Below are 24,881 nucleotides of genomic sequence, written 5' to 3' on the forward strand. Positions count from 1 at the left end.
TTCGCTAGAAATTTATTTTATTATTAAGAAGTCACATGATACAAAAGAATGAGAATATTCAAAGGGCACTTGGTAAAATACTGCTTTGTCCCAAAGGGCAGGCAGAAAAGGTCTTGGCACAAAGGATGCTCAGAGAACAGAAGACTGAAGGATAAAACAGACAGACTGAAGGATAAAAACAAGTAATGTGTGTCCACGCCCGACACCCTCAAGCCCAGCAGATAAACATTCATTTGGGTCAAAAGATCGAGAGGAGAGATAACCAGAGGGCTGGGTGCCTGGCGGGCTGCAGCCACTCAGGTACAGTGACTCCAGGAGGGGAGACAAGATGTCCTCTGGCTGGGACATTCCACAAGGCTGGGGACACCTACTTATTATAACAAGTAACAAAGTCCCTACTGCTGGAGGCAAGTCCGCCCCAGAACATCTGGAGTGCTCAAAAGCCACTATAAGGAAGAGGAGGGAATGGGCTCTGACCCTGGAGACCAGTTTGCATTTCCTCTGCCAAGGCTCTCAGCGGGGAGGGAGGGAAGACGGAGGACAAAGCAGAATCCAGTGCTGAGCTGCGCCTGCTTCTTCCTATGGAAAGTCCCAGGAAGTGCTGTGAGGGCCATGGACCCACCATGGAGGAGCAGAGGGGCTGGGACGGCTCCTCTGGGAGATGCCAGGAGGGGAAAGCAGGTTAAAAAACATGCCCAGTGCCACATCCAGCCTCCCTACAATGTCCCTGGAAAGAGGAGACCAAGTCGCATAGGACGTTTCCCTGCATGGGCCACCCCCAGGGTCAGGAGGGTGGACACCATGGCGCCATCTTGAAGGAGAGCCAGCAGCTCTGAGGTTGGTGGGGGCATCTTCTCGTTACCCTAGAGTTCACACGCTTTGTGGAACTGAAGCAGATGAAAAAAAAGAGCAAAACTAGAACCTGAAGTCCAGGGTGGTTTGGGAGCCTCTTTAAGTGTAGAGTGTGGATCTGGTGGGCACATTGGTCCACAGGGCAGCCACCTCCTGGAACAGTGTTGTCATCAAAAGCTGGCAAAAAGGCACTTTCCCTCCAGTCAGAATGTGTCCTGACCACAAGAGGCCTGAGTGAGGGGCACAGAGTGCTCCCTGAGCCAGGCCTTGCCTGGCTCCCTCCAGTTCCATCCAGCCAGAGAGAGTATGGGTGGGAGGCTTCACTCTCTCTGTTCCTGCTGTGGTTCAATCCAGGGAGGCCTCCTTCCCACCCCTCAGGGCCATGCCCAGACTGGCAGCATGGGTGGAATGTGGCAGAAGAAATGCAGGGATGTGGTCACCAAAGTCCAGGGAAAAGACCAAAGACACACATTGGACCTATAGTCCTGAACCCTATTTGTCGGCCACCTGCCATCAGGGCTGTCACTGAGGACTTCAGAGCTGGGGACACTTTCCATCTTGAGAAGGGCACATCCCTGGCTGGGAGGAGGTGGCCAGAACCTCCTCAGATGGTCCTGAGACAGCAGTGGGGCTGAGTCCAGGGGAAAGGCAGGCAGGCTGCAAGGAAGACCCTGCGGGAGTCCCCAGCCAGCTCTGCGTGGCCCATGTACCACCACGGGCACAGAAGCTGCTTCTTTCTTCTCCGAGGTAATCCTCCTACCCAACACCAGAGCCACAGCCTGGTCCTGCCCCTTGGGAGAAGAGCGCTGGGCTAGGTCCAGGGAGGACCTCCCTGTGCCCTCCCCCTGCCCGGCACTGCCACCCTCAGCCCTGCTCCAGGCTGTCGGTGGGCTGCACCACGGTGTAGCTCCCCTGGCCCATGGAGAGCTGCCGGCTGAAGAAGGATGTGGTGCGCTTTGGTTTCACCCGCTTGATCTGCTGACCTATGAAGGAATAAGAAGAACGTGTTGAGGGAGGGCTTCCTGGGGTGTGATGGTCCACGCCCCTGGGAGCCTGGGTTCTGGCACCAGGGGCTGGCTCCTTCCAGAACCTGCTCACACTGGGTCCCCCTCGTTGCATCCACGAACTGTCTGAGCCTCAGACCCCACTGAAGCTCGTCTGCCAGTGCTGCCAAGGGCAAGACATGTGGTTAGCCTTCTGCATCAGAGGCAAATCCGGGTTTTGCATTTGATGCTGGGTCAGCTCTGCTGTCCCAGGAGCTTTTGCTCAACCCAGTTCAAGAACAGACCAAAGAAATAAAACACCTACAGCACAGGAGGCTGGCTGAAGGTGAGCCTCCATAAGAAAAAAAAAGGAATTCATATAAGTTAAATTTCAAGCCAGGTGACCAAGGTCAACATCAACTGTCCTAAGTCATGTTGATAATGCACCTTTGACAGGTGTGATGAAAATGGCACTTTACCTCTGGGACCTTCCTCCCCAGCCCACAACTCCTGCCTGAGCATGAGGAAAGCACCAGGCAAATGCCAGTTACATGGCATCCTACAATATCCCCAAGTAGTCCTTCTCCAAACTGCCAAGGTCATCAAAAACAAGGGAAATCTGAGAAACTGTCGCAGCCCAGGGGTGCCTACGGAGATATGACAACTAAATGTAGTGTGGCGTTCTGGATGGGAGCCTACCACTGGAAAGAACATTAGGCTAAAATAAAGGAGTTTAATGATACTGTATCCTTATTTGTTCGATAACTGTAACAAATACACCACATTAATGTAAGATGTTAATTAACAAAATCAAGCAACGGGCACCTGGGTGGCTCAGTGGTTGAGTGTCTGCCTCTGGCTCAGAACATGATCCCACATCAGGTTCCCTGCAGGGAGCCTGCTTCTCTCTCTCCATATGTCTCTGCCTCTCTGTGTGTCTCTCACGAATAAATAAATAAAATCTTTTTTTTTTTTTAAGTTTTTATTTATTTATTCAGGAGAGACAAAGAAGAGAGAGGCGGAGAAGCAGGCTCCATGCAGGGAGCCTGATGTGGGACTCGATCCCAGGTCCTTGGGATCACGCCCCGGGCCAAAGGTGGCGGTGCTAAACTGCTAAGCCACTGGGGCTGCCCAATAAATAAAATCTTAAAAAAAAGAAATCTAGCAACAAAAGAAAAATAGACAACACATATAAGTGAACAATGATCCATGAAGAAAAATGACCAAGCACACAAAATCGGTCCAACCTCACTAATGCTCGAACACCAAACCAAACCCAAACAAGTTCTCTTTTAGTGTGCTGGAGAGTGGCTAGATGACTGGAGTGTATGCCCTCCCAGGAGGGGGGCCAGCAGGCATGCCGTCTGACACTGCAACCCTGTTTCTAGGGAATGATCCTGAGGAAATGGTTCAGATTCCAAGCAAGGATTTAGCAATACCTGTGTTGTCTATAGTGGCTGAAAACTGGAAATAACTGTCATGTCCCACAATAGGGAGCTGGGGTGACACGCCTGCTAGCCACACCAAGGTGTAGAAACGGAGAAACGGTCACGTTACAGAAAAATTGTTTCACGTGGCACCTGGGTGGCTCAGTTGGTTAAGCATCTGCCTTTGGCTCGGATCATGATCCCAAGGTCCTGGGATCCAGCCCCGTGTCAGGCTCCCTGTTTCTCCTTCTCCCTCTCTCCCTCTCCTTCTGCATCTCCCCCCTGCTTGTGCTCATGCTCTGTCAAATAAATAAAATCTTAAAAAAAAAATATTGTTTTGCTTTTCCTGATGATAAAAATGACATGCTTGTAGGTGCTTGGGTGTCTGTCAGTTAAGTGGCCAACTTGGTTTCAGCTCAGGTCATGATCTCAGGGTTGCACAATTGAGCCCCGCATCAGGCTCCCCGCTTCTCCCTCTACTTGTGCCTCTCCCCTCTAATAAATAAAATCTTAAAAAAAAAAAAAAAAAAGAGGGATCCCTGGGTGGCGCAGCGGTTTGGCGCCTGCCTTTGGCCCAGGGCGCGATCCTGGAGACCCGGGATCGAATCCCATGTCAAGCTCCCGGTGCATGGGGCCTGCTTCTCCCTCTGCCTATGTCTCTGCCTCTCTCTCTCTCTGTATGACTATCATAAAAAAAAAAACAAAAAAACAAAAAAAAAAAACATAAAAACTTAAAAAAAAAAAGATATGCTTGTCATCAAAAATGTAAATACTACAAAGAAACACAAGGAAAAAAGTAGAAGTTACAGCAATTCACCACTACAGTTGGCACATGTCCCTCCTATACACAGATGCAGTCTTGCGTGGGTGGTCCTATTACCTGATTTTTATTACTTGACCTTATTGTGAACATCTTGCTATTTATTTATTTTAATTTTTTTTTTTTTAATTTATGATAGTCACAGAGAGAGAGAGAGAGAGAGAGGCAGAGACACAGGCGGAGGGAGAAGCAGGCTCCATGCACCGGGAGCCCGATATGGGATTCGATCCCGGGTCTCCAGGATCGCGCCCTGGGCCAAAGGCAGGCGCCAAACCGCTGCGCCACCCAGGGATCCCTATTTTAAAAATTTTATATTTAAGTAATCTCTATACCCAACATGGGGTTTGAACTCCTAACCCCAAGATCAAGAGTCACATGCTCCACTGACTAAACCAGCCAGGTGCCCCTACATCTTGCTATTTTTTTTTTTTTAGATTTTATTTATTTATTCATAAGAGACACACAGAGAGAGACAGAGACACAGGCAGAGGGAGAAGCAGGCTCCATGCAGGGAGCCCGATGCGGAATTCGATCCCGGGACACCAGGATCATGCCCTGGGCTGAAGGCAGGTGCTAACCCGCTGAGCAACCCAGGAATCCCCTACATTTTGCTATCTAAATGCAGGTCATCCTTACTACATTTAAACCTTCCTATTTTGGAATAATTCTAGATTTATCAAGAAAAGATAATACAAAGAGTTCTTATGTACTCTCGTCTAGCTTCTCTTGATGCTGGCATCTTCCAATACCATCGTATATTTGCCAAAAGTAAAAAATAAACATCAATGCAACATGATTAACTAAACTACAGACTTCTGTACTTCACCAGCTCTTTCACAAATGTCTGTCTGCTCCGGGGCCTGATGTGAGACACCACACTGCATTAAGGGTCCTGCCCTTTTACCACTTGCCCCGAGTCCACCGGATGTGGCCCATTGTTTCTATATCCACACTTGAAAGAACAGACTTCAGGAGTTTCTAGTTTTTCACAACTGGACACAGCCGCAGGAAACATATCTGTGGACAGGGACAGGGAGGGATCCTTCCTGCCAGGGTCCCAAAGGCCCGTTCCCAATCACAGAACTCACAGATGCAACCCTCCCCTGACCTCACCCCCATCCTCCAATTAGGTCCCTTCCAGCTGGACCCTAACTCGATGCCTCTGGAATCACTTAGCAGCTCCCTGTCCCTAGGGCTCCCTAGGTGTGCACATGTGTGTGTGTATGTGTGTACACGTGAACATGTGCTCACCTTCCTCCACGTAGTCAATGGTGGAGAGATGCTGGAGGCGGCTGCATACCACGCTGCCCTGCCTCCGCAGCTGTGGGCGCTGAATGGGAGGTGGTGGGGCACCAGCGGCTGAGGGTGTGCCAGACACATTTTCCTGGGAGGCAGCAGGCTCTGAAGTCTGGTTCAGCTCAATGCAGTACTCGATGAGACTGCTCATCAGCTCGGCCTGGGGAGGACAGAGGGACCACCCTGAGGCCTGGGTGGTGAGCTATGTATGGCCCAGGCCCAGCCTTTTCATGCTGTGCGGAGTGAGATGGATGAGATGGACTAGCCCCTGCTTTCTGCTGGGGGAGGCAGATGATGAAACAAACACACAAAAAAGAAGAGGGGGTCAGGTGCTCTGCGGGCCAGGGGACAGGGGAGCTATCCGTCTGCGTTGAATTTGGAGGTCAGGCCTGATGGATGAGTTCCCATCTCAGGTCTGGGAGGTGGGATGGGTAAGAAAGAACATTCTGGCAGAAGGCCCAGGCCAGGAAGGCTGAGTGCCAGGGGCTGTAGCAGTCAAGCCAGATAGGGGAGGAATCTCAGCAGTTACAGGAGGCTGATGAAGAAGAGGACCCAGGACAGAGCTTTCTGGGTTGTAAGAATGGAGGGGAGTTGTCTGAGAGAAGAGTTTGCAGGCCTATGAAGAAGATGGTGGTCAGACCACAGGCTGACGGGTTCCCTCTGAACACATTCTTCCAAAGCGCTACCTTCTCAACAAATTTTAAATATAACACATATTGACAGAAAAGGAGAAGTGACCGGATGTCAGTGAGCATGGTCTGGACACCGTATGACAGGGATGCCGGGAGTCTGGTGGATCCATATAGAGAAAGCCGTCAGCATGTGGCATCCTTTAGTCAGGTTACACATTTACTGAGTACCTACCTGTGGCAGGTGCTGCTATAGGCAGTGGGATGCAGCAGGGACGGAGGTGGATCAATAATACCTGCCTGTGCTTCAAAAAGCACTCACAGGAAGAGCAGGGTTAGAGGCCAAGGGAATGGCCCCCAGGTGACAGACAAGTGGCAAGTGGCCTGGTACCTGCCCCCATCCAGTGCATTCCAAGGCCTCTCTGAAGTAACACAACCCATCCTGGGGGCTGGGGGCAGGGCAGGAGACCCAGCCCAGGCCCAGGAGCAGAAGCCAGCATCTACTCTCCACCCCTGCCTCCTTTTCTCACTGAGTGACTCCACCAAGCAGAGCTGGCAGGCACTAGGCTGGTAAACAGGAGGGCCAGTGGAAACAGAGGCCCCTGGGCTGTAAGCACAACAGGGGAGCCCTCTAAGTTCCTTGGAATAAAACCCCAATCATGGTGTGATGCTGCCTGCCATTAAAACTATACCGCATTTGACAAAATTAATATCCATTCAAGATAAAGCTTGGCACACCAGGAAAAGAAGGGAACTTCCTCAATCCAGTGAGGGTGTCTTTCCAAGACCTGTAGCTGATACCATACTTATTGAGAGCAAGACTGGATATATGTCCCCCTTAAGGTCAGAACCAAGTTGCGATGTCTGCTCACACGCACTCAACACTGTACTGGAGGTCCAAGGGATTGCAATCAGGCCAAGTAAATAGAGGCATGCAGACTGGAAAGCCAGAACATGACTATCCCTGTTCACAGACGACACAACTGTCTACAGAGAAAACCCCAAAGAATCTGCAACAGAACTATGAGAACCAGTGAGTGAGTTTAACAGAGTTGCAGGACATATGAATATGTAGATAACAAAATCAACTGTATTTCTACATACCACAACGAACAACTAAAAATTGAAATTAAAAGGGGGGATTGCCTGTCCTCTCCTTTTTCTTTTTCCTGTTGTCTAGCATGTAGATGTGATAGCTGCAGTTGAAGCAGCTATCCTGGACCATGAGGTGAATTTAAGAGTAGAGAATAGGGATGCCTGGGTGGCTCAGTGGTTGAGCGTCTGTCTTCAGCACAGGGTGTGATCCCAGAGTCCCAGTACTGAGTCCCACCCATATCGGGCTCCCTGCAGGAAGCCTGCTTCTCCTCCCTCTCCCAAGGTCTCTGCTTCTCTGTGTGTTTCTCGTGAATAAATAATTAAAACCTTGGGCAGCCTGGGTGGCTGGGCAGTTTAGCGCTGCCTTCAGCCCAGAGCCTGATCCTGGAGACCCAGGATGGAGTCTCACGTCGGGCTCCTTGCGTGGAGCCTGCTCTTCCCTCTGCTGCTCTCTCTCTCTCTGTCTCTCATTAATAAATAAATACAATTTTTAATTTAAAAAATAATTAAAATCCTAAAAAGAAAAATAAGATTAGGGAATATGCATGGTGGAGCAATAAGGTTAAAGGATTGTGAGTCCACAATAACAGATCTAGACTGGACTGCCTACCTATAATGTTATTGAGAGAGCAATAAACTTTTATGTCACTATAAAACTAGTAAATAAATTTAAAAGTACCACCTAGGCTAGCACCAAGAAGAGAAAGTAAAGCAAAGCAATACTTAGAGAAAAATATGATAAAAGCATCTGTATGCTGACAACAATAAAATGTTAGTGAAAAAAATCAAAGACAAATAAATGGAGACATAAAAATAAATGGCCTGGAAGACTTAGGATGTCAATTCTCTCCAAATTAATCTACAGATTCAACACAATCTTGGTCTAAACCCCAGAAGCTTTTCTGGGGAAGAAAGGGTAGAAATCGACAAGCTTATCTTAAAATTTATATGGAAATGCATAGGAACTGGAATAGTCAAAAACAATTTTGGAAAATACGAAGTTCTGGAAATCATCCTATCTGATTTCAAGACTTACTATAAAGTTTCAGTAATCAATAGAGTATGATTATTAGTGAAAGACAAACACATAGATCAAGGGCACAGAACAGATAATCAAGAAATAAACCCACACACACTTGGCCAATTGCGACAGAGACACAAGGGCAATTCAATGATGGAAGCACAGTCTTTTCAACAAATAACACTGAAACCAAACCAAACCAAAACAAAAGAGAGAGTGAATCTTGATCTATATATCACACCTCATGTACAAAAGCAACTTGAAATGGATCACAGACCCAAAATTATAAAACGTCTAGTTTCTGAAATTTTACTAAGAATTATAAAACTTCTAGGAAAAAATATAGAATATCTTTGTGACCTCGGGTTAGGCAATAATTACTTTTCTTTTTTTTTAATTTTTAAAAAAGATTTTATTTATTTATTCATAACAGACACTGAGAGAGAGAGAGAGAGAGAGAGAGAGAGAGAGAGAGGCAGAGACACAGGCAGAGGGAGAAGCAGGCTCACCTCAGGGAGCCCGATGTGGGACTCGATCCAGGGACCCCAGGATCACACCCTGGGCCAAAGGCAGGTGCCACATTGCTGAGCCACCCAGGGCTCCCCTCTTTTTTTTTTTTTTAAGGCAATAATTTCTTAGGAACCATAAGGAGAAAAAACCTGATGAAATGGACTCTATCAAAATTAACATCTCTTCAAAAAATTAAGAAAGTAAAAAGTCAAATCAAAGACTGCAAGATTTGCAAAACATATCTGATAAAGGATACAGATTATAGAATGAACATTCACAACCCAAATAGGAAAATAACCCAATGAGGGAGCATCTAGGTGGCTTCTGCCTTTGGCTCAGGTCATGATCCCAGGTCCTGGGGAGTGGGGAGTCTGCTTTTACCTCTCCCTCTGCCCACCCCCTTGTGCTCTCTCTTTCTCAAATAAATAAATAAAAATCTTTAAAAGAAAAAGAAACTGGGACACCAGAGTGGCTCAGGGGTTGAGCGCCTGCCTTCCGCCAGGGCGTGATCCTAGAGTTCCGGATTGAGTCCTACATCGGGCTCCCTACAGGGAGCCTGCTTCTCCCTCTGACTTTGTCTCTGCCTCTCTCTCTGTGTCTCTCATGAATAAATAAATAAAATCTTAAAAAAAGAAAAAGAAAAAGAAACTAATGAAAACATGGACCAATGATCTGAACAGACCCTCTGTCAGAGACAATATGTGCATGGAGAATAAGCACTTGGAAAGATGATCAACATCACGAAATTTAGGAAAAGGCAAATGGAAGCTGCTGCATTTATGAGAATGGCAGACAAGACTGGCAGAGACCAAGTGCTGGGCAGACTGGAGCACCTGGAACTCTCAGATGGTGCTGGTGGGAATGCAAAAATGGTGCGGTCACTTTGGAAAGCAGTTTGGTCCCTTTCCCTCTTTCTCTCTCTCTCTCTCTCTCTCTCTCTTTCTTTCTCTTTTTTGGCAGTTTGGTTTCTGATAGGGACGATATGAGGTTTTTCACACAATCTGGCAATCACACTCCTGGGGACTTATACAAGAGAAATGAAGGCATATGCCCAAATGTTTACAGCAGCTTTATTCACAAAAGCCCCCAAACTGGAAACAACTCAAATATCTTTCAGTGGATGAAGAGCTGACCTGAGGTTCACGCACAATGTGGAGTACAATTTGACAACGTAAAGGGACCAACTGACACATCATACAATGGACGGGTCTCAAAAACATAAAGTCAGGGAAAGATGCCAGTTGCAAAGGCTGCACATGTTACGTATAGTGTGTGTATACCACAATTTGTTTCCCTATTCACCAGCTGATGGACATGTGTGCTGTTTCTGATGCTTCAGTTATTATAAATGGAACTGCCATGAACACCTGAGTACAAGTATCATTGTAGACATATGTCTTTATGTTGCTTGGGTAAATATGTAGGGTTATGTGCATGTACACATGTAGCGGAGTGTATTTATAGCGAGCTCTGGAGAAAGCGAAACTCTAGGGAGAGCTTGTGGGAAGCATCAAGTAGCAGGTGGGAGATGACTCTAAAAGCAGACAAGAAAGGTACTAAAGGATGAATTAAAAAAAAAAAGGCAACCACAAAGAAAAACTGGCAAAAATTTCAACAAACAGAGGACACCCAGATGGCAAATAAATACATAAAAGCTGCCAACCTGGGGCAGCCCGGGTGGCTCAGTGGTTTAGCGCTGCCTTCGGCCCAGGGCCTGATCCTGGAGTCCTGGGATTGAGACTCACATTGGGCTTCCTGCATGGAGCCTGCCTCTCCCTCTGCCTGTGTCTCTGCCTCTCTCTCTGTGTGTGTCTCTCATGAATAAATAAATAAAATCTTAAAAAAAAAAAAAAAGTTGCCAACCTCATTAGGCAGTGGGAGAGGCCAACAATAGCCAGGTGGAGATTTGGGGGGTGATACAAGTACTCCAATAAAAAATGGACAAAAGGTGTGAACAGACATTTAACATCTAGAAAGATACAAGCTCAGCAAATAAGCTGCTCTGCTGCCTGGCTGTGGTGGTTACACAGGCACGTTAATGCATCAAAACTTACTCTTAAAATGGGTGCTTACTGTAAATTATACCTCAATAAAATGGACTAAAAAACATAGGAAAAAACCATAAGGAGATAGCACGATTGTTCCTCCAGAGCGGCTACAACGGGCCGAGGGAGAGGATGCGAAGCAGCAAGCTCTCGTGGACAATGGGCAGTGTCTGTTCGAGGGTGCATGCACTGACCTGCTAGCCCAGCCGTTCCACTCCCGGGTGTACACCCACACACGCGCACAAAGGACACGCATGGCAGCGATCACGAGTGTCACTGGCGATAGTCATAAACCGGAAACCCAAGCGTCCCTCAGCAATGGAATGGAAAGTCAAGACCGGTGAATTTGATGCTGGAACATCAGAGAGCACCCCAAAAGATCCAGTCACTGCTACCTACAGTGAGGACGAAGTTCACAAACACACCGCAGAGCAGAACAAATCAGACGGGACAGAACACACGGTGCAGACCTGCCACCAGAAGGTTCAAAAACAGGCAGAATGACTCATGGCTGAAACAAGTCACAATGGGGGTCCCTTTGGTGGTGGTCGAGGGGAGGCGAGAGAGGGGGCTCGAGGGGTCTCCTGGGGTCCTAGTTCTATTTTGCAACCTGAAAGGTATTACGTGGGTTATTCTGGGAAAACCCGTTGAGCTCTACACTTGGGATTTGGGCGCTTTTCTCTATAATTCAATAAAACATTTACTTTAAAAAGGGGTCTAGCCTGGTAATGCAAAAATTATGGAATCATCAGCAAAAAGGCGGGGCCAGCTGAGTATTCAAAGCTGTAAGAGGGAAGAACTTGTGGATGCTCAGGGCAGGAGGTCAGGGCAGCTACCACAGGGGACAGGGTGGAGTGTCCAGGAGCCCCAGGTCAAGCTGAGTGGCAATAGAGGACAGACGTGTGGCAAAGCAGAGGCTGGCTGTGGCCAGATGTGTGGCCAAGTGGGAGGGGAGGCCAGAGTAAGGAGAGCACCTATGGAGGGTCCAGGGACCCCAGATGGCAGCAGGGGTGGAGGTGTGCTTTCAAGGACAGGGGTTCTGACCAGTGTCTGCTGAGAAGAAAGGAGGAAGTGTGGGAGGAAGGCCTGTGCCATGACCAGGGCAGGAGCAGGAGGGGCAGGGGTGGGGGCTGGCTGAACAGAGCGAAACCAAGGCACGTGGGGCCTTCACCCTGTCACGCCTGCTCCTGCTCTGAAAGCACCCAACTCCTAGAGTCACACAGAACTAGGAAGCCCAGGGTGGCATCAAACTAGGCCTTCTGACTCACAAGGGTGGCCACAGATAAGCTGATGTCAGCTTCCCTGGTCCCCAGGCCCTCAGCAGCCCTCACCTCCTTGTCAGCCAGCCTGGAGCCTCCCATAGCCTGGGGCACCCTAAGCTCAGGGTTACCACACTTCACCCCATCCCCACCCCCAGTGTAGGCAACGCCCACTACCTGCTTGGAGTAGATCTTAAGGAGCTTGTTGACCGGTGTGCCCTCGTTGTCCCCATCAAACTCTAGCCACAGGACAGACTCCTCCTCCTCGGGGGAGGTGTGGTCCCACGACAGTTCCTGGAAGCGCAGGCCCAGCAGGACATGCTGGCCAGAGGGAGATGCAGAGTTTGGATTCGGTTGAGCAGTCCACTCCCCTACCCCATCCTGCTCAGGTGCCACCAGGAGGGGACACTTTACCAGGCTATAAACCTGTAAGGCTGAGGCTAAATTCCCGTGTGAATTTCTCTGAGGAGTGGCAGCTTTCATCAGACCCTCAGAGGAGGCTGTGGTCTGGGGAGGCTGACAACTCCTAACCCACAGCACTTCTCACTAGCCAGCCAGGCCCCTGACAGCTGAGATAGTCACCTGAGGCAAGAGGCCAGTGGGAAGGATGACCTTTTCCTGGAAATCAACTAGGTAGCAACTCAGCAAGAAGCTGAGCTGGGCTCTGGGCCCGGCATATTTGCACGCAAGGAAGGGCTGGGGTGCCACTCTGGGGACAAGCAGCAGTCATCTAAAACTTTCCTGCTAGCTTAGGAGAGACTCCTGCCCAAGTGCTGAGAAATCGCCCCACAGGGCAGGAGTGGGAGAAGCAGGACTCAGGCAGCCAAGGAAGGCTTCTAGTCGTGAGGCTTTTCTGGAAAACCAATAACTAGTCTTCAGCCATTGGTCCAACAGAGCGGCCAGGCCATGCCAGATTCCCTCCACTCAGAGGCTTTCACCCCAGCTGCACCTCCCCCTGCCCTAACCACGCTCCTACCTCACACGCTAGGCAGAAAAGCTGATGTAGAACAGACCCCAAGGAAGTCCCCGGGGTGGCACTGGAGGCCATGGGGACATCTGAGGGAGGGAGGTCAGCAAGCCATCCAGTCTGCCTCCAGGCCAACCACTGGCCCAAGAGAACCAGAAGGCGTGGGTAAGGGCCCCACTCCCTCTCCAGTGAGGCCCTCCACCCCCAACCCAGGTCCCACCCTGGAGGAGCCGGAGGTACCTTCTCCCTGCTGTCAATGACATGCACGCCCTCCAAGCTGATGGCCACGGCCACTGGCTTTCGCCCACCCCGGTGTAAAAAGCCCTGGGCCGGTTTGTCCACCTCGCCATGGAAGAAGGCACACCTGGGGAGAGAACTGCTATTAATTTGTTGCCTCTGGCACTAAGAACCGACAGTCCAGGGTCTGGGTTCCACCACCACAATGCTCTGGCCCGGCCTGCCCCAGGCACATGAGAAGTTTAAGCCATTTTGATGACCTGAAGTTTCAATGAAACCTGCCCCTAGGGAGGGAGAAATCGTGAGAGAAGAGGAGGGAGACTTCCTGGAGGTGGCGGCATCTGTGCTGGTCTCACCAGACAGGAAGGTCTGAACAGGCAGGAGGAGGAAGTGAGTGGCACAGAGGAGGGCGGCCACTGAAGACAGAGGAAGAGCGTGAATCTGGGTGTGGGATGGAGCAAGCGGTGCTCAGGGAATTACCAGGAGCCCAAGGACTTGGGCTGTAGGGGCTGGGGCAGAGATGGAGGTGGCCAGGCCACGTCAGGGTTGGGAGAGCCCCTCGGCCTGCTGTCTGTCAGGCCAAGGCCCCTCAGCAGCAGTGGGGTCAAGCTACACTTGCTCAAGGTCCATGAGGGAGGCTTTGGGGCTTGATACCGGGGAAGGGGGAAGGATGTGGCCCTGGCACGCCGACCCACTGAATTGCCGCCCTCTCCCCTACCCTGTTGTGTCCTTCCTCCTCCTCTGGCAGTCTGGCCTGTTGCCCCCTGGCAGCAGGCGAAGCCAGAGCCCTTGCCGAATTCCGCGCTGCTGTACCCTCACCCCAGACCTGGCCTGGAGGCCAGCATGTGCTCCCTCTGATTCCTGCAAGCAGCCTCACTCCTGTCCCTACTCCTGGAAGAACTTCTATGAGCCCAGCGAATGGCTGGGACTCCTACTTCACTGAGTCACTGAAGCAACCGGGAGCAGCCACTTGCCTAGCCTCATCTACCCCCTCCTCTAGAGGGTCATCCCTGTCTGTACCCACACATTTCGTCCATCAGGAAAATTAATGATCTTCTGCCCCGACCCCACCCACAAATGCTGCATCTTTCGACTCCACTTCACAGCACTGATCCCTGAAGGAGTTGGTCACACTCGCTGTCTCCAGTCTTTTCTCACTCTCCTTCACCCGCTGCCACCCTGATGCTGGAGGTCAACCACCAGTCGCACAGGACAGGTTGAACTTGACCTGGAAGCAGCAGCATGGGAGGCTCAATTACTCTCTCCTGCCCTGGAAGGCCCCTTTACCTGGCCTGTAGAGACCCACCTGCCTGCCTTGCTGGCCCAGGGTCTCCTTGCGTCTGGTCCATACTCACCTCCTTGGCCATGTCTTGGAGCTCCAGGTTTCAAACCACCCAAATGCTGATGCCCACCAATTATTACCTGCCTCTAGACTCAGAAACTTTAATGCTCACTCAGAAATGCCACCTGGATATCCAGCAAGCATCTAAGATCAGCACATCCAAAACCAAACCCCCAACCTTCCCCAATCTGCTCCATGGCACGGTCCCACTTCATTTGATGACAACGTCATCCTCCAGTTGCCTCTGACCAGACCTTGGGAGCTCCGTCTCCTCTCCTTCATCTGTTCCACTGTCTACCTGTCTAGCAAATTCTGTTGACTCTACACCTCAACATCTCCGACACTTGACCATGTCTCACCTCTGGCATCATCACCGCCTGGCCTGAGCCGTTGCTCCCCTTTGGAGTATTGTCCCCTTTGGTGACTGTCCTCACTGGTCACCTGGCTGGTGCCTCTGCCCACCTGCAGTCTGTTCTCAACCTCTGCTGCTGTCTCTCTTCCCTCTGGATCGTTAGCCCCATCAGGCACAGACCAGGTCCCTTTGCTCACTGAGGTCCTGCTGGCGCCTAGAACACTGGCATGCAGCAGGTGCCCAAGAGCTACCAAGCAGACGTGAACAGGCGTGAGAGGGAGAGTGGGCTCAATGGGAGGTCAGCAGGCCTACCGACCAAGTGACTGGCAGGCGGAATAGGAAGACCTGTCTGGTGGTCTGGCCTGTGACAGGAATGAGGCAAGGACAGGCGTCTAGCTCAGTACCCGTGGGGCCTGCAGTGCTGGCTCATGTGAAGACAGAGCCTGGCTGGAGCAGAGACTGATGCCCTGGCAGGCCATGCTAGTAAAGGCCAAGACCAATGGCTGGGCTGTCAGGGGAAGGGGACAGCAGAGACCCCAGGGCGGTGGCTGCCCATGGCGACAAAGCCAGGGAATCACTCACCCGTAAAAGGGCAGCTCGTGGCTCTTGAGGAGGTAGGCACGGTAGTGGGTGCTCAAGGAGGCCCCGTGCTCACCGTCGCCAGCTTCCTTCACTTTGCAGTAAGCATTCAGCAGGCCCTGTTCACCTGTCCCCGCCTTGGCCCCTCGGCCCCGGAGTGCCGCAAAGAGCCCATGGCCCCGCTTGCAGAGGTGGGCAGGGAGGAAGGAATCCAGCTTCTCCCTGCACAGGAAGGAAGGTGGGTGCCCAGCATGAGGAGGGGCTCTGGGGCTGGGGGCCCGGCTGGAGGTGCTGAGGTCCTCAGGGTGCGGCTCGCTCACAGCAAAGGCAGGTAAGGTCCTGGATGGGAACCAACAGAGAGCCCACGGCTGTGAGCCCAATAGCAAGCCCGGCTGGTGAGAGGCCCGAAGGGCAGGCCAGCGGACCAGCAGGCAGGCTGAAAGCAGACCTGCCTCGCAGCCAGCCTGTTGGCTGGAGGCTTCCAGCATAGCACCTGTCATTGAGTCAGGAAGGTCTGGATTTCTGAGCTAGTGGAACTTTTACAATGCAAAAATGGTGTGGCAAGTGACCTACAGCTCTTCATGAATTTTCTGCCAAACAAGGATATGAAAAACAAAAACCAAAACAGCAACCCACAATCCACCAGCACAGGTTCAAGAAGGAAAGGTTTCCAATAACAGGCAACCCTACAGTAAGCACCTCGAGGTAACAGCGCTGCTTTCGGGGCCAGTGGGGGGCCTGCAGCCAGAGCTCTGTCTGGGAGTGGGGAGCACCTTTTCAGAGGCCCAGTTTCTCCACAGAGGAAACAGGGGCACAGACAGCTACTTGCATGGAAGGGCACCAGCATGGGCCTGGCACCAAACACTTATTGCTGAGGATGCCATTCTCACCAGAGGGAAGGGGGCTCTGCTGGAGCTTCCGGAGGGCTGAGGGGAGGAAAGAACCCATGCTGACCTGGAGGCCCAACCACCCTTCTCGGAGCTGCTGTGGGCATTTCCACTGCTTGTGCCCCCACATCCCTTTTTCCAGCAACAACTCTTGCTTGTCATCTGGAAATCTGGCCTTCCCCACTCTCCTATGCATGGGGTCTGTGTAGGTTCAGGGCAAGCCAATCCGTGCCCTGGCCACTGGGTCTCCTTTGGGTGGATCTGAGGCTCAGCCAGGGGAAGGAGGTGTCAGAGTAAGTCTGAGGACTGGAGTGTAAGGGGAGAGGCCTCTCCCTGCCAGCAAACAACTGTTGGGCCATTTGGCCTGAGTGTAAGCCGGCCCAGAGGACACAGGGTTGGCCCAGGAGAGAGAGGACAAGTGTCTGCAGATCTGAGAACCTCTGCATCTCGACCACCTCTGGACCTGTCCGTGATTCTGGCTGACAAAGTCCCTCAAGTATAAACAGTCTGGGTTGCGTTTGCCATCAGCCACAGCAAGAATAGAAACGCCCCAGAGCCAGGATTCCTATGGCCACCAGCCTTAGCCGGCTCAGTGGGAGCCCTTAGGCTCAGCTAAGCTGGGTGGTCCCTGGGGAGTCCCAGCTGTTAAGTCACCTGGCACAGGGCCCTGTCTCTGCACATCCTCTCCTCCAACACACTGTCCACTGTAGTTTTGGGGTGGGGATGGGCCCAGGGTCTAGGAGCAGGCTGTGCTGAAAGTTCATCCTCATTGGGATTATCTCTGAGCCTCAGGATCATTGTTCAAGGAGGTCAGAGAATAGCCTGGTCTGCTTCCACGGCAGATTCAATTCACAGAGCAAGGAGCATGGCTTCCGGAGATGGAAGACACAGAGCCAGCATCCTGGGATGTCTGAGGAATAGGGCCTCGTCCCTGGAGTTTGGGACAAAGCTGGACTGTTCCTGGTGACTGGGGGTCAATATCTGGTCAGTCTGGGCTGTGACCCCAGAAGAACAAGCTCAACTCCCTTCTGACCTCAGGTGGAGGCTGGGTTCCACCCTCATGCACACCTGGGGCTCTTCTCACAGATGTCACTTCACTCAAATCTCCTAATTCTCAGGTCCAGTGCAGATGAGGGAAAGGGGTTGAGAAAGGTAGGGTGACTTGTCAAAGGTCACACAGTGTCAGGGCCAGCCCTAGGGCCTAGGCCTCCTGACTTCCTCCTGGAAGTAGGATTCCAGGGCAACCCTCCCCACCCCATGCCCCTGCCTCAGGTCCCACTGGCCCTCACCTCAGGGCACAGGCAGTGGGCTGGCCAGGCTGGTAGGGCCCGAGTTGCACGCGGCACACCAGGGCGCCCAGGGTCTCACAGTCCTCCACGTCGCATGGGTACCGTGCGGCCAGCACGTTGCCTTTGGCCTCCTCATAGAGCAGCCGCAGGACCTCCTCATCATGGATCTACGGGCCGGTGTGGTAGGGAGGGGCTGCTCAGCTGGTTCGACGACCAGTGTTCAGGGGTCTAGGGACAAGGGGAGGAGGGACACAGGGCACCAGAGATGGGTGGTCCCACCTGGGGTTCACGGCCTCACCTGGAGCTCCCGCCGCTTTGGGAAAAACACGTTCCTTCGGAACTGCAGGGAAGGCTCATCTGAGGAGAAAGGCTGGGGTCACTGCCTGGTCCCCTGGCTTGGCCCAGCCTCACCCTCTCCCCTGACAGGCCCAGTGCCCCCTCACCCACCATAACTGACAAAACCTCAGGACTGTCCAGAGAGGGGGATGCATAGCTGACCCCCAGGCCACCCTCTCCTGGGTTCCCCTCGAGGAACCTGTAAAGGCTGGTAATAGGCCCAGAGGCCTGTGGGGCTGCCCTCCCCTGGCCCTGGCAGCTGGGCCTCCCTGTCACCAGGCCCCACCTCCAGCATCCTGAGGTGATGGTGCCCAGGGGGAGATGCTGGTCCCACCCCTCAGCAAGGGCAGCCCCACCTGCCAGGGGAGGCCTAGGTGGGCCTGAGACAGGGGCACCCTGGCAGCAGCACTAACCCATGGCCACGTCATCGTCAGGAGCATCAGTGAAGCGCAGGAGCAGTTCTGGCCACTGGCGGCCCAGCTTGTAGGGCTGGTGCTTGGGCTTCAGCTGCACCTCTGCAGGACGAGAGAGGAAGCGGCCTGTGTATGCGGCCTCTGAGTGATATGACTGCCGCCCACTAACACAGCAACGACGATGGCAGTCATGGCCAGGAATTTTTTTTCTAAGATTTATTTATCTATTATTTGAGAGAGAGAGACAGACAGACAGACAGAGAGAGCGTACACATATGCCTGGGGCAGGGTGGGAGGGGAGGTGCAGAGGGGGAGGGAGAGAGAGTGAAACTCAAGCAGAACCCCTGCTAAGTGTGGAGCCCGATGTGGGGCTCAATCTCACAACCCTGAGATCACAACCTGAACAGAAACTAAGAGTGTCACTCAACCAACTGAGCCACTAGGCACCCCAGTTACGGCCAGTGTTAACTGAGTAGGTATCAGCGGTCAGAAGCACTTCAAGTGGATTATGTACATCTGTCCCATGAAAACACTATCCTCATTTCACTCATTGGGAGAAATGAGGCTCAGAGAGGTTAAGTTACTTGTCCAAAGTCACACAGTGAGAGAGGATGAGGTTCTAGACAGTGCCAGCCTCGGACTCCCTGCAGCATGGGGGTGGCCCGGAGTGGAGAGGCTGTGGCTGATGGAAGGTGCCAGGGATGGTGGTACAGATGAACCCTGCAGGACGGCCATTAGGAAGCAGAGCTCAAAGTTGGTAACTGAAGCCTAGAGGCCCAAGGGGCTGCCCTCCCCTGCCCCTGGCAGAGGCTGGACCTCTCCCTCACCAGGCCCCACCTCCAGCATCTCCCCCAGGGGCTCCAGCTGACCTTCATTCCATGCCATCCAGCTCTCCCACCTCATTCCCTTCCTACTCTGCTCCTGCCATACTGGCCTTCTTCAATTCCTTGAACCTTCCCAGCTTGTCAGTGCCTTAGGGCCTTTGCACTTGCTGTTCCTCCTGCCTCGGGCTCTCTCTCCACTAGATCTTCACATGGCTGACTGGCTTGGGTCTTGGTTCAAGTGTCTCCTTCCCCAGACCATCCACTGAGGCAGCACCCCCACTCCATCACCCTCCACCACACCAACTACACCCTCATTTGGTTGCCTTGACACTGTCTACCACTATCTGATGTCATCTCCTGGTCTATGCCCCACGAGCTGGTGAGCCCTCAGGTTACTCCAGCATGAGTGGCTCTGTCCCATTCACTGCTGTACCCCTGGCCGGCCATAGGTCCTCACAAAGGTCGGCAGAATGGCCAAGTGCACCACTCATGCCCATCTCTTGATTCTGGGCAGCCAGCGGGACCCCGGACTCGACAACCTGGGCCAGTAATGAGAAAGTGCTCTCATCTCATGTGCCAGCAACCACACCTCTGAGAAGTCAGACGCCATTTCTAAGCCACAGGTGATAAACAAAGGTGGCTGGCGGAAGTAGAGGAATGGGAATGACAACATCTATCCCATCAACTAACCTCTCCTGCCGTCTGACCCCTCTTTGGACCCCTCTCTCCCTGCTTAATCTCCCACTATGAGCCCCAGAGCCTTATCCTCCCAGCTTGAAGTCAAGGGTCCTCATCTCTGTTCTTCAGGCTTCCATTTGGTCCCTGATCTTTTTTTTTTTTTTTAAGATTTATTTATTCATGAGAGAGAGAGAGAGAGAGAGAGAGAGAGAGAGAGAGAGAGAGGGGCAGAGACACAGGCAGAGGGAGAAGCAGGCTCCATGCAGGGAGCCCGATGCGGGACTTGATCCCGGGTCTTCAGGATCATGCCCTGGGCCAAAGGCAGGCGCTGAACCACCCAGGGATCCCCTGGTTCCTAATCTTAACCCAAAACAGTAGTCACAGCCCCCAAACTGGCCTCCCTCCTGCCTGCAGCCTCTCCCATCCAATCCTGCATCCAGCTTCTTCACATCCCTTTCTCTGCCAGCGTTTTTCAGAATCAGATTTCTGACCTCTCCTCAGCCCTCATTTCCTATCTAGGTGCTTGCTGCACCCATCTGTTGCCAGCCCTGCCTCACCACTCCCCAGGAGGGGGACTGGCCACAAGCCCCCAGCGACAGTGTCCTCTCCTCTCCAGGAAAGGCTCCCTCTGCAACCCCACTGCCCAGGCCACTCAGCAGGGCCTCCACCTGCTCTCTGCCTGGACATTCACAGGATGTCAGCGCTGGAGTGCATGAGGCCACCCACTGGCCAGGTGGAAAACTGAAGCCCAAAGAGGGACAGTGCCTGCCCAAGGCCACCAAGTGTTGGTGGCTAAACCAGGACCAGAGCTCCCGTAGCACACTTTAGACCGTGAGGTCCCTGAGAGCCAGGATACTGCGTCCCCAAGCATCGAGATCACCAGCCAAAACGGGGTGGAGGAGGTGGCTCTACACATACTCGTGAGATGAACAAGGTACCTGATGAGCTGGTCCCTGGACACACTGAGGAGAGGGGACCCTGGGCAACGGTGCCCTTCCCTCTGCTTACAGCCCATCCCGACCCTGTGCCCCAGCAGCTCCGAGGACTCCCATGATCAAAGCAGGGCACTGATCCTGTGGTCCCACACACTATCAGATGGGCCCTTCCTGTCTGGAGGCTTTCACCCAAGTGAGACTCGTGTGCCCCGGAGCTTGTTCCGTGCAGTGACAAGGGCACTGTGAAGGACAAAACTCCCCACACATCCAGCTTGAAGAGTGGCTCTACCAGACAGCACCCTGCCCCGGCCACCTAGCCCTGGGCCATCTGCTCCCCGCTTAACCCACTATGGGGGATGGAGAGCAGCCAAGAGTTCTGAGGGACCCGAGTCAAAGCTGAAACAGCCTTTCAGACTTCCTGAACCCAGCCTGGGAACCAAGTGGGCGCTGACTTTGTGCTGGGGCCTCTAGCCACCCTCGTCCTGGATAGGGTGGTGCCCCAGGGTGACCCTGCTGGCCACACAGGCGGCCCATTCATGTTCTTGCCACAGGGGAAGAGGAATGTGATGAGGAGGAAGTGGGGGCGGAGGAAGGAGGAGGAAGAAACAGCCGCCCAGCTGCAGGAACAGGGAGCCTGAGGCAGGACAGAGGCCAGCCACCCCCAGCTTCCCAAAGACACAAACCAAGGGACCAACAGTTTTGACCAACACCCAGGGTGTGGGGGGGACAACGGGGCAGCTGCCCTGGGTGGGAAGCAGGCGGAGGAGACATGTTGGCAGGAAGAGGGTAGGCGAGAGTAGCAGCTGGACAGGAAGCTCCAATGGGAGGGAGGACAGGGACATATGGGAAGGGACATGGGAGGACAGACAAGGACAGGACAGGGACATATGGGAAAGGCACTCCCTTTCCCACCAGGCTGGCAGAGATCCTCCCTCTATGGTAGAGGCATAAATTCTACTGGTCTCAAGAAAGAGGTAACTGCTAGGGGCCTCCGAGGAACCAGTCACCCCTCTTCTAGCCTCTGTTCTTCTACAAGAAAGGAGAATATTTAAGCTTGGCAGATATGCCTGGCCCTGGCACCTCGCAAGGCATCCTCTCCTTTGACTCCCTTCCTGCAGGGCTGCAGAAAAGTGGGGCTCCCACTTGTTCCACCCTCCCTGCCTTCAGGAGTAGCCACTCCCCTAGGCCAGGTCCACCTTCTCCCTCCCGCAAGGAGCAGAATGCAGTTCAAAGAGGCTGGCTGAGGGTACCCCCAGGTTCCACTCTGGCCTCAGTCCTACTACTCAGTGAACCTGCCACTCCAAACTTCAATGGCCTTATCTGCAACACCGGGCTGGGCCGTGAGGGTAAGGAGAAATCGTGCTCAAGAAATGCCAGCTCAAGGGGATCCCTGGGTGCCTCAGCGGTTTGGCACCTGCCTTTGGCCCAGGGTGTGATCCTGGAGTCCCGGGATCGAGTCCTGGGATCGAGTCCCAGGCTGGGCTCCTTGCATGGAGCCTGCTTCTCCCTCTGCCTGTGTCCCTGCATCTCTCTCTCTCTCTGTGTCTCTCATGAATAAATGAAGAAAATCTTTAAAAAAAATAAAGAAGAAAGAAAGAAATGCCAGCTCAAGTTGTGGCACTGACTACATGCTCACTGAATGTGGAGCCCTTTCCTCCCTGCTACACCTTGTGCCCCAGACTCCAGCATCCAGGCTGAGAGTCAGACTTGACCCTTCCTCTGCCACTAGGAGAGAAAGAAGGTGGGGGCAGAAGAGCCAGGTGTTCTCTTAGGGCTCTAGGGCCTCAAAGTGGGGGATAGCTCCAGGACATACACAGGTCCCACCTTCTTCTTATGGAGAACGGGCATAAGTTCTGGAAGCTGCCCCTTCCCTTCCCACTGGTTCATTGCCCTCCCGACCCTCCAGCATGGGCTTCTCACTGCCAAGGCTTACCCAGCAGAGGGGACACAAGCCAGAGTGCGAAGGCATCTAGGGCGATGTCCGGGAGCTGCAGGACCTCACGGACAGCTCGGTGCAGCTCGTGGGCGCTAAGCGAGGGCAGGTTCTCCACAGCCAGGGGCACCACTGTGTCATCCGCCAGGTACACCAGGACGTCAGCTGCTGCAATGGAGGCAGGCCAGGGTCAGCTGAGCCTGCTACCTAAGCATACATATGCTGACAAGGAACTCACTACCCTCCACTGGGGCTGGAGTTCCCACCCTACGCCCCCTGGGGTGACCAAGGTTACCCTGCAGATACAGAGCCCCAGCATCCCCAAAGGATCCTGTGTAGGGTGCTGTTAAGACTTACTTGAGACCTTCAAACCACCCAGAAATCCAGCAATTCTGGCCCAGGGACCAGCCCCACCCTAACTCCCAAAGGTTCAAATTAAGACTGGTTACTGCACCCCACACACTCTCCTGGCAGCCCCAACAACTCTGCTCAGCTTCTTCCTTGACAGAGAACATTCCACAGGTGGGTACTGAGGCAGAAACAGGCTGAATCTGTCCTGAGATTACAGGAGTATATCAGGCTGTGAGGCAGGAGAGCTGCCAAACTCACTGTTATCCTTAGGCAAGTAGCTGTCTCTCTCTGGCCCGAGCTAAGATGGAATAGAGGATTCCCAAGGCAGCCCCAGGGTAAAGCAATTTCCAGGGTTCAGCTCCCACAGGATTCTTCAAGCCTCAGGACCCAATTCTATGGGCTTTCAGGACTGTCTAAACAGGCCAGGAGAAATACAACCTAAAACGGTTGAGTGGTTACTTGTGATAGCCCGTATGATCTTATCTGGAGTCTGGTGCTGAAGGAAGACCCTTGGAAGAGTAGCCACATTCAAATCCCCATCCCTGGAGCTGCAGGAACCATAGGGGAGCACCGAGCCTGGAGGCCAATATACTTGGGTTCCAATCCTAGCCTGGGCCCCCGCTAACACGCTGACTTCTCCAGCAAGTGTGAATGTCAGTCGCCTCATCTTAAAGCAGGGAGAACACACCTCTCTCAAAGTGTGGCTGTGGATCAAATGGAGTGAAGCCAATGAAAGGCAAAGGCATAGTTTATCACTAACACAAGTGAAAGGGCATTTTGGATTTCCAGTCTGTTCTTCTGTAACTGCTATTTTCTTGACGGACCATAAAATCATCTCCAGGAGCCTGTGATTCACACTCACTTTTCAGGTAGGGGCAACTGAGAGGCACTGCAGGCTCCAGTACCCAGTGACTTAACCTCTCTAGGGCCCAATTTCCCTCCTTATAAAATGAAGATAATGATCCCTGCTTCCAAACCATTGTTTGTGAGAAAGAAATCAGAGAACGTGAATGTGTCACTCTTCATTCATGAGATTTCATTTGAATTTCACAGCTCTGCAAGGCATACTCCTTTTACAAATGAGAAAGGGGAAATTAAAGAACAGTACCCACCTTGGCCAACAGCCTAGTGGCAGAGGCCAGGTGCTGTCTTTTTTTCTTTTTTTCTACACCTTCACAGACCTTGCCTGTTGATATATAACATTCTCTCTAATGAAAGAGATGACAAGCCACGGCCACTTCCCCAGGGCTAGGGCCCCAGCTGGGTATAGAGAAGTAGGTGGCGGGGACAGGGACCCACCTCGGGCTCCCACGGAGGACACGCTGCTTCGATGGGACCGCTCAGCGGGGCCCGGTTGCCCAGCAGTGCCTTCTGTCCCGTCCATCTGCAGAGGGAAAGAGAAAGCACTGGTTACTGGGGGGATCCAGGGATGGGAGGGTTGGGGAGCCCTCAAGTTCTCAGGGAAGGGCGGAGTCCCCGCTCATCTGCAAAGGTGAACAGCGTTAGCTGGAGGCACTGGTGCGCAGGCTAGCGGGTCTTCACCCAACTCGAGGCCGACGCCGGTGGGAGGGGTCAGGGCGCCGGCAGTCGGGAGGGGGTCGAGGCTGGGGCTGGCCGGGATGCCCGGGGCGGGAACCCGCGCAGGGCGTCGCCGCGCTCTCACTTCGGAGGGAGTCAGCGCCCGCCGCTTGAGCCCAGGCTCCCGGTCTGACTCCGACCTCCAGCTCCGCCTCCCGCCCCAAAGTGAGCCAGGACTCCGCCACCGACCCGGGGTCCAGCTGGCCCAGCCGCGACGCGGAAGCTGGGGCGGAGGAAGCGCGA

At 53.0% G+C, this 24,881-nt stretch overlaps 1 protein-coding gene across 5 annotated transcripts; it reads right to left on the reverse strand.

The window, feature by feature from the left end:
• Positions 1 to 24,866, reverse strand: FRMD8 (FERM domain containing 8). 5 transcript variants are annotated; one of them, XM_055312602.1, is made up of 12 exons: positions 24,724 to 24,866; positions 24,360 to 24,444; positions 22,710 to 22,874; positions 18,340 to 18,441; positions 17,889 to 17,947; positions 17,591 to 17,757; positions 15,418 to 15,636; positions 13,145 to 13,268; positions 12,914 to 13,042; positions 12,115 to 12,258; positions 5,334 to 5,538; positions 1 to 1,835 (listed from the first exon to the last, which is right to left on the reverse strand). In XM_055312602.1, exons 2-12 carry the CDS (start codon positions 24,442 to 24,444, stop codon positions 1,717 to 1,719), a joined length of 1,518 nt encoding a protein of 505 aa, XP_055168577.1. In that variant the 5' UTR covers positions 24,724 to 24,866; the 3' UTR covers positions 1 to 1,716. The 5 variants fall into 5 exon arrangements, with proteins under 5 accessions (XP_055168577.1, XP_055168561.1, XP_055168570.1 ...); XM_055312586.1 differs by having other exon boundaries at positions 22,710 to 22,877; XM_055312595.1 differs by lacking the exon at positions 24,724 to 24,866 and adding an exon at positions 24,603 to 24,715 and having other exon boundaries at positions 22,710 to 22,877.
• Positions 24,867 to 24,881: the final 15 nt, after the last annotated feature.

Source organism: Nyctereutes procyonoides, unplaced genomic scaffold (genome assembly GCF_905146905.1).
Source record: "Nyctereutes procyonoides isolate TBG_1078 unplaced genomic scaffold, NYPRO_anot_genome, whole genome shotgun sequence".
NCBI classification, from domain to species: domain Eukaryota; kingdom Metazoa; phylum Chordata; class Mammalia; order Carnivora; family Canidae; genus Nyctereutes; species Nyctereutes procyonoides.